Source organism: Corythoichthys intestinalis, chromosome 8 (assembly GCF_030265065.1).
Source record: "Corythoichthys intestinalis isolate RoL2023-P3 chromosome 8, ASM3026506v1, whole genome shotgun sequence".
Lineage (NCBI taxonomy): Eukaryota > Metazoa > Chordata > Actinopteri > Syngnathiformes > Syngnathidae > Corythoichthys > Corythoichthys intestinalis.
Genome location: NC_080402.1, coordinates 9,131,649 through 9,146,607, shown reverse-complemented (window position 1 = coordinate 9,146,607; position 14,959 = coordinate 9,131,649). Strand labels below are relative to the sequence as shown.

General features: G+C 38.1%; 1 protein-coding gene and 1 long non-coding RNA gene across 2 annotated transcripts in view; one reads left to right on the top strand and one right to left on the bottom strand.

The window, feature by feature from the left end:
* The window catches only part of LOC130920091 (uncharacterized), a 182,399-nt gene that overhangs the window by 118,505 nt on the left and 48,935 nt on the right, over nucleotides 1-14,959 (top strand). The gene's annotated exons all lie outside the window — the stretch shown is intronic.
* The window catches only part of LOC130920090 (zinc finger protein GLIS2-like), a 78,284-nt gene continuing 72,012 nt past the window's right edge, over nucleotides 8,688-14,959 (bottom strand). The window contains exon 7 of the mRNA XM_057842964.1: nucleotides 8,688-13,314. Within this exon, the coding sequence (XP_057698947.1) occupies nucleotides 12,713-13,314 (602 nt within the window). The 3' untranslated portion in view covers nucleotides 8,688-12,712. The remainder of the gene's footprint in view (nucleotides 13,315-14,959) is intronic.

Below are 14,959 nucleotides of genomic sequence, written 5' to 3'. Positions count from 1 at the left end.
TATTTTTAGACCGTGACGTCGCATCGTAAAGTGGAAGTAAAGCCGAAGTGGGACATTATAGACCCGCCCTCGCATAGACACAACGTAATTTGTGCTACTTTTCTCCGGTAATCTTTCAAAAATAAACATGCAGATCACGCATTGCTTTTTTGGAACTTGTAGAAACGACTCTAGACATGACGACACATGAAGGATGTTTTCTTCATATGTTTCCGGAAACCAAAAACTCAGGAGGAAAAAATGTGAAGACCGAATCAACTTGCGCAGACTTTAACACCAACTCGGTGAATCCATTCACATTTCATATGCAGTAAACATTATGTTGGGTTGGCATGGTCTTTCAGAGGACAAAGAGGTAAGCCATTTTTATGTTTTTAACTTATTTTTTTAGCGTAACGTTGTGCTGTACTGCTTGTCTGACAATGAATGACCTGGAAAGAATGGTATCTGACTGCCACTGTTCCCGTTTCTGTTATATATATTAAAAAAAAAAGAAAAACTTTAGTAAGGGGGAAGTGTAAATATAGAATTAAGATGTGTTATCAATGAAAAAATTAAAAGTGTTCGTTGGCTGTCACTGAGTAGCATTTTCGATCGCTACACAAAGCAAACTAAATTACCCCCAAGAACGGTAAGAGACGTAGGACAACCAGAGGATATATAAGAAAGACAGGGCTGATGGTAAAGGGTAGCTTGTTGAAACAGGAAAACAGGAAAACAGCTATGCTTTGGTCGGCTCGTTTTTTTCAGCCTTCGACACGAAAGCCATCTCTTTAACTGAACATTTTTATGTTCTTCCACATCTTTGCCAGTCAATTTGGCACCAGGCACATCATTTTCGGAGAGAATTGGTAGATTTAGCTCTGTAAACATCTCCTTTGTACACGATTTCCATTCATTTCCTATTAGGGACAAACGGTGGCTTGTCCCTACTCAGCAACAGTAGCTAATGTCATGAATATTAATGAGCGGAAGTGACGTGTTGCTTGCGGTACGCCATTGTAAAAATCTTATCAATTCCCATCCCTATTGATTATGTTTTTTGTTGTAATGAGGCATTTTTGACTGGTTGGACTCTGGTGAATCGTATAGTTTGATAATGGAATTGGAATTGAATTATTTTTCGTTGGTTTAAAGGAACTTGGAAGGTACAAGGAAAAGAAAATGGCAGCGCACCGTAAATCTAATAGCAAAAATCTGATTCTGCTGATACAAAAGTTGTTAAAGTGAGTAAAAAGAGAGAAAAGAGTGCACAGTTTAGTGCTCCAAGTAACGTTCTAAAATAGATTAGAAATTAGACACAAAAAAAACAAAACTAAACACTGAAATCATGGCCTGCCATTGAAAAGATAGATGTCCAATTCATTAATTCGAGAAGACTAGCTGTGAATGCTCACATTTCAGTGCTGTTGACCGTGTCGCCACCTCCCAATCAAAATGGATTGGACGTCTAGTGCCGTCAATGGCAGCCAATAAGTTCAATGAGTGCCCTGTAAGTGTTTAAAAAAAAAATCATAATTCATGAATGAAAGGGTTAAAAAGTAGAAGCTAAATCAGGAGTTAAGAGTTAAAACGCCAGCCAAACAAAACACCTCCAACAAATTTTAAACATGTGCTCAGTGTGTGTGAATGCATGTGTATGTGTGTGTGTGTGGGGGGGGGGGGGGGGGGGGGGCATGTGGGTGTGCGTGTGGGTGTTTTTTTTTTTTTTTTTTTGAAGGAGCAGAAAGAGGAACATTTCACAGGACCGAGTGAAAACAAATAACAGTGTTTGCTCTGCTGCTGTACAATGACAGGCTACAGTGTCAACTTCTCATGGGAAGAAACACACCAACTTGTGAGCTTCCAGCTTTGAGTTGAAAGGAACAATATATTGGAATCTTATGTGGAAAAATGCACAGCGGAAATGACTTTCTTCTATGCGAAAAGCGTCATTTTTCTCCTCAGACGTCAGCCTCGTTCCTCAGAGGAATGTAAACAACGAGATGATCAAGTGTCCATGCGTGTTTCTGGTGTGTACTTTGTCGTCACTTTAGAAATTTATCAACATGAAAAATATTTCAATAAAACTGAAGTTAAAACAAGCTGTTATTGCTGAAGAACTGCAGTTACATATCTTAAAAAAAAAAAACATACATAAATGCAATACAAATACATTACTTTAAATGGAATGATAATGATGTCCCATGAATAAATGCTTTTTATTTTTTGCAAAACATTTTTTAAAAATGTAAACGTTGTTCTTGTATTTCAAAAATAATATTTAAAATATTTTAAGATATATTTTTTGAAAAATATTTAACATTTTATTTAAAAAATACTAAATTATTTTATTTGGTTTTTAATCATTGAGTTAAAAAGTTTTATTTTTCCGTATACAGTATGTATTTAAAGCAAGACATTCAATTGTTGTCAACATTTCTTTAAATTAATCAAATAAAACATGTTAGTTTAAAAATGTTTTCGAAAATTAATATTTTAAAGTACCTTAATTTTCGGACTATAAGGCGCACCTGACCCACCAAATTTGACACGAAAACGGCATTTGTTCATAGATTAGCCGCACTGGAGTATATGCCGCTGCTGTCCTCACTCCATTATGGGATATTTACACCAAAAGATATTAACAGGTAACGCTAAACTGTATTTGACAGCGGCATTATAAGACCAAATGAACCACCATGAAGCTTTGAACCAATTGACGGCAAAGCTTCATTGCTTCAAAAGCTTCATTTGGCTATCGCTGCTCCCTTGGGGGAGACAGTCAACCTCTGCTGTCAACACTGTTGTCACTCCTAACATGCATTGCAGCACTACAGATGTAAATGACAATCAAACTCATGTTCTGTGCTAATTATTTCTTCAGTTACTGTTCCAGTTGTATCATTAATTGCCTGTCATGGTATTTGGGAACACTTTATTTGACAGTGGGGCCATAAGACTGTCATAAGACCATCATAATTATGACACGACACTGCCATGAGCATTAATGAATGTTTATGACGCATGTCATTTTGTGTCATCTGGCAAATTATCTCAGTTTTGAATAGATGTAAAGATCTGAGCTGGACATACAGTGGGGAGAACAAGTATTTGATACACTGACGATTTTGCTGGTTTTCCCACTTGCAAAGCATGTAGAGGTCTGTAATTTGTATCATAAGTTCTCTTCAATTTTGAGGGACAGAATCTAATACAAAAATCCAGAAAATCACGTTGTATGATTTTTAAATAATAAATTTGCATTTAATTGCATGAAATAAGTATTTGATACATCACAAAAATCGAACTTAATATTTGGTACAGAAACCTTTGTTTGCTATTACAGATACCAAACGTTTCCTGTAGTTTGCACACACTGCAGCAGGGATTTTGGCCCACTCCTCCATGCCGATCTTCTCCAGAGCCTTCAGGTTTCGGGGCTGCTGCCGGGCAACACGGACTTTCAGCTCCCTCCATAGATTTTCTATCGGGTTCAGATCTGGTGAATGGCTAGGCCACTCCAGGACCTTAACATGCTTCTTACGGAGCCACTCTTTAGTTGCCTTGGCTGTGTGCTTTGGGTCGTTGTCATGCTGGAAGACCCAGCCATGACCCATCTTCAGGGCTCTCACTGAAGGAAGGAGGTTGTCAGCCAAGATCTGGCGATACATAGCCCCATCCATCCTCCCCTCAATACGGTGCAGTCGTCCTGTACCCTTAGCAGAGAAGCAGCCCCAAAATATGATGTTTCCTCCTCCATGTTTCACGGTTGGGATGGTGTTCTTGGGGTTGTACTCATCCGTCTTTTTCCTCCAAACACGACGAGCCGAGTTTAGACCAAAAAGTTCAATTTTGGTCTCATCCGACCACATGACCTTCTCCCATTGCTCCTCTGGATCATCCAGATGGTCAGTGGCAAACTTCAGACGTGTCTGGACATGCACTGGCTTCAGCAGCGGGATCTTGCATGCGCTGTAGGATTTTAATCCATGACGGCGTGATGTGTTTCCGATGGTTTTCTTCGAGACTGTGGTTCCAGCTCTCTTCAGGTCATTGACCAGGTCATTCCGTGTAGTTCTGGGCTGATCCCTCACCTTCCTCATGATCAGTGATGCCCCACGAGGTGAGATCTTGCATGGAGACCCAGAACAAGGCAGATTGACCGTCAACTTGAACTTCTTCCATTTTCTAATAATCGCTCCAACAGGTGTTACCTTCTCACCAAGCTGCTTGCTTATTTTCCTGTAGCCCATCCTAGCCTTGTGCAGGTGTATTATTTTATCCCTGATGTCCTTACACAGCTCTTTGGTCTTGGTCATTGTGGAGAGGTTGGAGTTTGTTTGTTTGAGCACGTGAACAGGTGTCATTTATAAAGGTAACAAGTTCAAACAGGTGCAGTTACTTCCGGTAATGATTGGAGAACAGGAGGGGTTCTTAAAAAAGAACTAAGAGCCGAAATATTTACTAGTTGGTAATGTATCAAATACTTATTTCATGCAGCTAAATACAAATTTATTATTTAAAAATTATACAATGTGATTTTCTGGATTTTTGTATTAGATTCCGTCCCTCACAGTTGAAGAGAACTTATGATACAAATTACAGACCTCTACATGGCTTGCAAGTGGGAAAACCAGCAAAATCGGCAGTGTATCAAATACTTGTTCTCCCCACTGTAAATGGAGTTAGTGACATAATTCATAATGTTTCTAATGCCCATGATAGTGTAATGTCCAGGGGTGAAAGTGGGCCAGAACGGTCAGGAACGCAGTTCCGGTATAAGATTCAGGGCCAGAACGCAGTTCCGGTATAAGATTCAGGGCCGAAATGCTATTCCGGTATAAGATTCAGGGCCGAAATGCTGTTCCAGTACACGGTGCTTTGATTCCGAAAATATGACAGCAACTGTCAAAACGCTATGTAAAAATTTTTTTTTTTTTTAATCTAAGCTGCAACACATGCATTTAATCTCCAAGAAGAAAACAATCTACATCTGGCAAATTATCTCAGTTTTGAAAGGATGTAAAGATCTGAGCTGGACATAAATTGAGTTAGTGACATAATTCATAATGTTTAAGATAAGATAAGATAAGTATAAGATTCAGGGCCGAAATGCTATTCCCGTATAAGATTCAGGGCCGGAATGCTGTTCCAGTACACGGTGCTTTGATTCCGAAAATATGACAGCAACTGTCAAAACGCTATATAAAAAAAATAAAAAATAAAAAAAAATCTAAGCTGCAACACATGCATTTAATCTCCAAGAAGAAAACAATCTACCAACATCAGATTTACATACACAAATGTTAACAACAAGCATAATAAAGTGCTTGTGTAGCGTAATCCGTTTCCACCAATATATATTATTTATTTCATTCCATGGACGGCATGGATGTTTCCCCCAGTTGCTGCAGTTATTTGAGTCTGAGGATGACGAGTCACGTCAATGTGCGAATGCACGCAACGCAGCAAAGCAAAACGCGTGGACTCATTTATCCGTTCAATTGGCTGACATGTGATCAGCAGAGAGAGTTAGCTCTGATTGGTTCAAATGTGCATGTTTTCTACAACAGCAGAAAAAAAAGGTTGTTGAATTGATGCGACAAAAAAGGGCAATGCAATATAAAATGGATCAAATCTTTAAGAGCAAGGAAAGAGGCTCATTTATTATATTGTTTTGCTCTGATGAGGTTCAGAACATCTTGCTAGTCAATGTGCACTTCGGACTTGAATTTGTTCATTTATGTTGGGCTACTTATTAATTTCCTTATGATTTAAAAAAAAAAGTCAATGTTTGCGCCATCTTCAAAATATATTCCCATTTAACTCTGCGTAATATAAGTCATTTGTACTTATTTTTCTGAATGTATGTTACATATATCTTGGTTATAAAAAAATAAATAAATACATGTTCACATTAACTTCAATTTTAATATACTGTACATCCTATGTTCTTAAGTAGTTAAAATTGAGATTTGGCATCTAGTATGTGAGGAAATGAGGGAAAATAAAAATTAGGAGATGGAGGTCGGGGTTATTGCGGTTTTTGTTAACTTTTCTTTTGTAAATCAATGAAAACAAAAATACATTTTTGAATGAAAATCGTTTTGTTTTTTTTATGTGTTAAAGAAATAACTGCTAAAACAGTTTTCTTTGCATTAAGAGGTTTGACCCCCCCCCCCCCCCCCCACACACACACACACACGCACAAAAAAAATGAAAGAAAAAAAGAAACCCGACCTTCATGTCGGGGAGTTCCGGCAAGAAATTCTGGCCACTTTCACCCCTGGTAATGTCACAATTATGATGATCTTATGGCAATTTTATGACACCACTATCAAATAAGACACACTGGACTATAAACTGCAGGATTCAAAATTGGGTGGGGGGTAGTAGCGTCTTATAGTCCGAAAATTACAGTGTTGGTAAGTAGTAATAGTATTTTGAATATTATTCAGATGTTAATTTTTTGATTCCATCTAAAAAAAATCATTTTCCAAATAATGAATTCCCATGATCAAAAAGACATAATCAAATATAGATATGATATATTAACCCTTTGTAAGGCACTTATTTAGATGCTATAAATTAGCAACAACAAAAGCACAACATTAAAGGCCAACATTGGAGTTTATTTCTGTTTTTATTCATTTTAGTTGTTTAGCTGTTATTTCTAAAAACATTTTGATCATGCATACATTTATTCATAAAAATGTAAATTAGTAAATGAGCACACAAAATGAAAAATGAATATCGTTGGCGTGTGATATATAATGACATGTTGAAGCATACAATTGTTATTCCAGCTCGCCCTCTGGTGGACAGAAGAGGACGTCAACTTGGTCATAATACACACTCAGCACAGGAAAACTACTGTATATTATTTTCAATTAGTTATACCCACTTGGATGCCACGACCTGAAAAAAAAAAAAAAAAATTGCCTGAGTTTAAGATGATGTTTGCCGTTAGCATTAGCCCAATGCTAATGCGAATGCTATGCTAACTCTACGAGTTACATGTAGTGTTTGATGATCACTTCGCACATAGGCTAAAGCAACATATTATCTCTGGCTAAAATAAGAAAATCTTACCAAGTGTGCAAGCCTTGAGACTGGAGAGGACACTGCACTGGTGAGTGGGTGGGGTGGTGAGGTGTGCTACACGTCACATATGTGAGACAACCAGACACTGCTACGATGCAGGCTAACTACACGTACAACGTCACATATTGTGAACATGTGACGGAAACTATTGCGCATTTTCGTTTCGTCTAGGTCAAACGAAAACTGGCATTAGGCTCGTTATGTTTTAGTCTCCCAAAACACGTTTTAGCTCGTATATGTCTCGTCATCGCTATGACATACACTCACCAGCCACTTTATTAGGTACGCCATGCTAGTAACGGGTTGGACCCCCTTTTGCCTTCAGAACTACCTCAATTCTTCGTGGCATACATTCAACAAGGTGCTGGAAGCATTCCTCAGAGAGTTTGGTCCATTTTGACATGATGGCGTCGCACAGTTGGTGCAGATTTGTCGGCTGCACATCCATGATGCGAATCTCCCGTTCCACCACATCCCAAAGATGCTCTATTGGATTGAGATCTGGTGACTGTGGAGGCCATTTGAGTACAGTGAACTCATTGTCATGTTCAAGAAACCAGTCTGAGATGATTCCAGCTTTATGACATGGCGCATTATCCTGCTGAAAGTAGCCATCAGAAGTTGGGTACATTGTGGTCATGGAGGGATGGACATGGGCAGCAACAATTCTCAGGTAGGCTGTGGCCTTACAACGATGCTCAATTGGTACCAAGGGGCCCAAAGAGTGCCAAGAAAATATTCCCCACACCATTACACCACCACCAGCCTGTACCGTTGATACAAGGCACGATGGATCCATGCTTTCATGTTGTTGACGCCAAATTCTGACCCCACCATCCGAATGTCGCAGCAGAAATCGAGACTCATCAGACCAGGCAACGTTTTTCCAATCTTCTATTGTCCAATTTCGATGAGTTTGTGCAAATTGTAGCTTCAGTTTCCTGTTCTTGGCTGAAAGGAGTGGCACCCGGTGTGGTCTTCTGCTGCTGTAGCCCATCTGCCTCAAAGTTCGACGTACTGTGCATTCAGAGATGCTCTTCTGCCTACCTTGGTTGTAACGGGTGGTTATTTGAGTCACTGTTGCCTTTCTATCAGCTCGAACCAGTCTGGCCATTTTCCTCTGGCATCAACATGGCATTTCCGCCCACATAACTGCCGCTCACTGGATATTTTTTTCTTTTTCGGACCATTCTCTGTAAACCCTAGAGATGGTTGTGCATGAAAATCCCAGTAGATCAGTTTCTGAAATACTCAGACCAGCCCGTCTGGCACCAACAACCATGCCACGGTCAAAGTCACTCAAATCACCTTTCTTCCACGTACTGATGCTCGGTTTGAACTGTAGGAGATTATCTTAAACCATGTCTACATGCCTAAATGCACTGAGTTGCCGCCATGTGATTGGCTGATTAGAAATTAAGTGTTAACGAGCAGTTGGACAGGTGTACCTAATAAAGTGGCCGGTGAGTATAAGTGTTCATTGACGAAATATTTTCGTTATTGTCATCGTAGACGAAAACTTTTTTTTTTTTTGCAAACGTGCTATCAAAAAGTCAAATTTCATCAAATATCCTGTTGAAATGAAAACGAGAAACCATTCATATTCGTCTTTATTGACATTACATCAACGTCATTTGGAAAACATCAGCGACTCAGATGCACAAGTCACATGTAGTCGGTCGTTACAGGAATACAAAAGTACACAAATACACTTTTTTAAAGCGTTAATATTTTTTTCAGATAGTGTGAGATACATTTTGGTCAAAAACACAAGGCACATTTGGGCAACATCAAAAATACTGAATATGAGATAACAAAACACAAACGGGCTACATGTAGCCGTTGTCAGAAAAATAGCATAGAACTTTTTTTTGTTTTTTTCTTCTACAAATTTCTTCCTATGTTTATCTTGTACTTGTAACTGTAAAACAAGTCTCCAATGTAACTCGTAGAAAAGCTACAATATGAGCAGACCCCATGGAGATCCTTGTCAGTGGATGATTACCGTATTTTCCAGACTATAAGTCGCACTTTTGTAAGTCTTTAAAAAGTAAGTCTATTAACAGATCAGGGTGTCAGTCAAGGAAGACACGGGTTGTTACAGAAAGGAGAGATAAATTATGGGAATTATCAAAGACTAGCTCTAGGGTTTTTCCGATCATGTTTTTTTGCTCCCGATCCGATCGTTTTAGTTTGAGTATCTGCCGATTCCGATATTTCCTGATCCGATTGCTTTTTTTTTTTGCTCCCGATTCAATTCCAATCATTCCCGATAATTTTTCCCGATCATATACATTTTGGCAATGCATTAAGAAAAAAATGAATAAAAGTCTGACGAATATACAGTATACATTCAACATACGTAAGTACTGTATTTGTTTATTATGACAATAAATCCTCAAGGCAAGGCAAGGCAAGGCAAATTTATTTATATAGCACAATTCAACACAAGGCAATTCAAAGTGCTTTACATCACATGAAGATCATAAAAATCACATTTAAATCAATACAACGTAAAAACCAAGACAAAAGATCGATGTCGGTAGGGGGGCTGATGGGGTGGTTCGCCCAGGGCGCGAAAGTAGCCAGGACCGCCACTGACTGTATGTTGAATGTATATATTCGTCCGAGTTTTATTCATTTTTTTCTTAATGCATTGCCAAAATGTATATAATCGGGAAAAATTATCGGGAATGATTGGAATTGAATCAGGAGCAAAAAAAAGCAATCGGATCGGGAAATATCGGGATCGGCAGATACTCAAACTAAAACGATCGTGATCGGATCGGGAGCAAAAAAAACATGATCGGAACAACCCTAGATATTACTACCAAAGCATTTGTTTAATTGCAATCATTTTCTGGGAGAAATTGAGCATTATCTGACGGAATTGCAGGCATGCCAATACTTTTGGCCAGCAGTGTAAATTATTACTCTAACAGTAATGTTTGCTCTTTGAATTCCTCATACATATATTTATACATGTTTTTGTCCAGATTAGGGTTACTGTGTATTTCTTTGGGCTGGTGCGACTTATAGATCGAAAACTACAGCAATGTGCCAATTCTGGTGCCTTCAAACATTACACTGTGACCAGAACGACAACAGACACACACAAAAAAGTCTCGGTTTCAAACGTACGACGATACGTGAACCTCGTAGTTTACATTTTTAAACATGCATAAAACCTGGACAAAAGTATTGGGACATTGAAAGCAGTAGAAAAATTTCTCTAGGAATTTGTATGAAGTTGATTTTTTTCGACCTTTTGATCCATCCCAATAGTTTAGTCCACACATGCACATGTCGCGGTATTGAAACTATACTTTGAAGCATTTTCTGCTCCTTTGCAATTTCCCTGAAAATAGATACACCCCTAGTAGAACAGTAATAATCTCCACAGGGTTAGTCGTTAGTCACGTGTAAATGACAGTTTGTTTCCTCGTTGCGCCTGCAATTCCGCTTTTTACTTTACGTTTTCGGTTCTAAAAACAGCGAAAGCGCCTGCGAGGCTTGTCGAATGGCGAAAGGCTTGTTGATTGTCCGCTGCAACATGTCAGGATGAAAAAATCTTCAAAAGCTCTCATCCTCCGTTTCTAGTTTGTCTATGCAAAGAGTTTAAGTATGATAAAAGTGCAAAATAATCATTATATTAACACTTTGAACACTGGAATGTTTGCATCCCTCGTAAAGACTGTTTACATAGACATACAGTGCTTAACAAATCTATTGAGCTTAAATTCCTAAATGGACAATTCCGTGCCAAATTTAAGAGAAACGTCATAAATGTTTGAATGTCATAAATCTGCAAATACGTCACACGAAACACTCTCAATGTGTGTGTCTCTTCTTACCATATCTAGGAATTAGTTGTGAAAATTTGAACCATTTTCAATGAGAAAAAAATATGTAGCATTGTTTACAAAAAATTCTGAAATTGTAAGCAGCTACTCAAATGTTACTCATGACTCGTGCTGCAATGATTAATCGATTAACTCGAGTAATTCGATTACAAAAACCTTAGAATCTTGCTGCTTCGAGTATTTGTTTAATCTAAATGGCGTTATAATAGTTTGTTTTGAAAGTGTTTGCATTTAGTTTGATTGATTTGGGTGGATACGGTGCCCTCTAGTGGCAACAGTAAATATGACTTAACTCATTTGACACAGCTGAATCCAGCTGCTCCCCGTTAAGACCAAAATAAGCTAATGTTTTTTTTTATGCATTCGTAATTTAGTTTATAAGTATATTTGGCTGTTTTTGTGAGAACATGTTTGACTGATTTGTTAAGAGTATTGTAACAAATAAACGTTAGCATTATATACCATTTAAGCTAGCGGACTATTGCTGTGCAAGGTAGCCAATTGTTCCTTTGTTGTACTTAGGTCTTCATTTATTTTTTTCTTAATACTGTTTAAGGGTAAGTTCAGGTATTTTATTTTAAAAATGAAAGTGCAATTTTGCATAGTTTGAAGAAACACTCGGGAATTTTGTGTTTGCATTTAATGCTTTTTTGAAAAGTGCAATCTTAGCAAGTCTTTGTTTTACATCTCCTAAAATTTATTCTGCAACACATTAAATGTTCGAACTGACTAGTTGATAGATTAACAGCAGGGCGGAGAACGAAAATTGGTATTTGGTATGTGGCAAAATTGATTTTGCCATGTGGCATTTTTCTGGGTATTTGGCAAAATGGATTTTGCTAGGTGTTTTTTTTTTTTTTTTTTTTTTTTTTTTTTTGCCATGTGGCTTTTTTTGGTATGTGGCAAAATGGATTTGGGCATGCGGCATTTTCTTGCCATATGCCAAAATGTTTTCCATTTCCATTTTGCCGCATACCCCAAAAAATGCCACATACCAAAATCCATTTTGCCGCATACCAAAAAAAATGCTACATACCAAAATCCATTTTGCCGCATACCCCAAAAAAAATGCCGCATACCAAAATCTATTTTGCCGCATACCAAAAAAATGCCACATACCAAAAGAAAAATGTCACATACCAAAATCCATTTTTCCAAATCCCAAAAAATTCCACATACCAAAATACATTTTGCCACATGGCAAAATTGATTTTGCCACATACCAAAAAAATTCCACATGCCCAAATACATTTTGCCACATGGCAAAATCAATTTTGCCACGTACCAAAAAAAAAAAAAAAACGCATGGCAAAATCCATTTTGCCACATTCCAAATACCAATTTTCGTTTTCGCTGTCTTTCTAGATTAATCAACTACTAAAAAATTCAATAACTGCAGCCCTACTCATTACTTGAGTATTATTTTTACTAAATACTTTTGGATGACTACTTTTGCTTGAGTAATATCTTGAGCTACTCTACTCACCTCTGCCTACTACCGGTGTTAGTCTGCTTCCATTTTAAGTCTTCTTCTGTTGTGAATCTACATGTCATGTGGTCATTTTGTGTTTGAGTTGCAGATTTTGAGTTTTTGTGTTTTTTGTTTTTGTTTTTTTTTTTACCTTAGCAAAGCATTTGGAATTTGTAAATTGCCTGACATTTGCCACCATATTCTAGCGATTTGGCATAGAATTACCATTTTGTTAAGCACTGTATAGCTCAAGCTATATGCCCCTTATGATTTATGAGAAGAAAGGCCCATCCTAGCTGACAACAGCTGGTTTGAGCAGGAGCCCCCTCGGTGGGACAACTACCCAGGACAGTGGATCCCTCAGTCTGGGCGTCCCCGCAGACAGGTTTAATACCTCCCCCTCAGCGTCTGCGCCTCCCTCGTCACTCTCGGCCAGCCTCCCAAGAGCGCTCAGCCCCAATACAGACGCTGCCGAAAGTCCAAAATGAAAAAGTGGCGAATCAGCCAGGCCGAGCGGACCCAGGGGTCCCCTTCCCACGGAGAAGAGCGGCGCACGGGGGTGACACAACGCCGACAGGGGCAGCGTGGTCCCCAAGCCGCCCAGTAGGGCCGCGGCGGCGGCCGCCGGGTGCACAAGCCGGGTGCCCCCCGCGGAAGGGAGGTCGGCCACAACCTTGGGCTTGGGGGCGACGCCCGGCTCCTGACTTACAAAGTGCCCGTGCGCTTTGATGTGCTTGCGTAAAGAGCTGGGGTCTGTGTAGCGCTTCAGGCAGCCGGCCATCTTACAACAGTAGGGCTTGTCCACGTAGTGCGTTCGGGTGTGCTTGAAGCGGTCGCTGGAGTTGGAGTAGCGTTTGCTGCAGCCTTCGTACGGGCAGATGTACGGCTTCTCTCCTGGATGGTGGAGAATACGCAAACATTCTGTTCAGACGTGCGTGTGTCTGTGTCTAGCATTGACGGCATTAGACGTCCATTCCATTTTGACTAGGAGGGCTGGCAGCGATCATTTGCAGTCAATAGCAGGCAATAAATTAAATGAGTACCTTATGAAGGGTTAATTGTTGTTTCGAAAAACACAGAAATAGAAGGTCGATAGAAGTGGATGAAATGATCCATTCCAAATCACCCAAAAATATTATTTTTGATCTAATTAGAACTGAATTACAATTTTTCAAGGGCTGTCAAACGATTAAAATCAAGTTAATTACAGCTTAAAAATTAATCGCAATTCAAACCATCTATAAAATATGTCATATTTTTCTGTAAATTATTGTTGGAATGGAAAGATAAGACACAAGATGGATATATACATTCAACATACAGTACATAAGGACTGTATTTGTTTGTTATAACATTAAATCAACAAGATGGCATTAACATTATTAACATTCTGCTAAAGCGATCCATGGATAGAAATACTTGTAGTTCTTAAAAGATAAATGTCCGTTCAAGTTATAGAAATTTTATATTAAAACCCCTCTTAATGTTTTCGTTTTAATAAAATTTGTAAAATTTTCAATCAAAAAATAAACTAGTAGCTCGCCTTTGTTGATGTCAATAATTACTTACACAATGCTCATGGGTGCTGAAGCCTATAAAATCAGTCGCACCCAAGCGCCAGCAGAGGGCGGCAAAACTCAATAAAACACAATTAACAAGTGAGCGTTTCACTGTACCGTCATTTAAATCTGTCTGAACGGGGCATCTGCGTTAATTGCGTCAAATATTTTAACGTGATTAATTTAAAAAATTAATTAACGCCCGTTAACACGATAATTTTGACAGCCCTAAATTTTTCCCATTCATTTAAAAGAATTAAGTTGGATAATTTCTTCCAATTTTTTAATAGTATTTATTTATTAATGTGTTGAATTTTTTTTTTTAATCCACATGTTATTTATAATACAATAATTTGGGAGATTTAAAATTATTTCATTCTTTTGTTTTTTGAAAAGTTGATTCAAAAAGAAATATTCAAATCAACGTTATTAAATTACATTATTTTGTTTCATTATGTATAATTTAATTCATAGTTCACATCAATGTAAAATTGAATTTATCATTAAGTCATTTATCATTCTACTCATTCTAGTCAGTCTAATAACTTATTCATGTAATTAAGTGATTAACTTAAGAAATTTATACAAGAAAATAAATACACCTAATAATTATTCACTTAAACTAGGGCTGTCAAAATTATCGCGTTAACGGGCGGTAATTACTTTTTTCAATTAATCACGTTAAAATATTTGACGCAGTTAAAGCACATGCCCCGCTCAAACAGATTAAAATGTCTGCTTGTTACTTGTTTTTTTGGTGTTTGGCGCCCTCTGCTGGCGTTTGGGTCCAAATGATTTTATGGGCTTCAGCACAATGAGTGAGCATAGTGTAATTATTGACATCAACAATGGCGAGCTACTAGTTTATTTTTTGATTGAAAATTTTTACAAATTTTAATAAAACGAAAACATTAAGAGGGGTTTTAATATAAAATTTCTATAACTTGAACGAACATTTATCTTTTAAGAACTACAAGTCT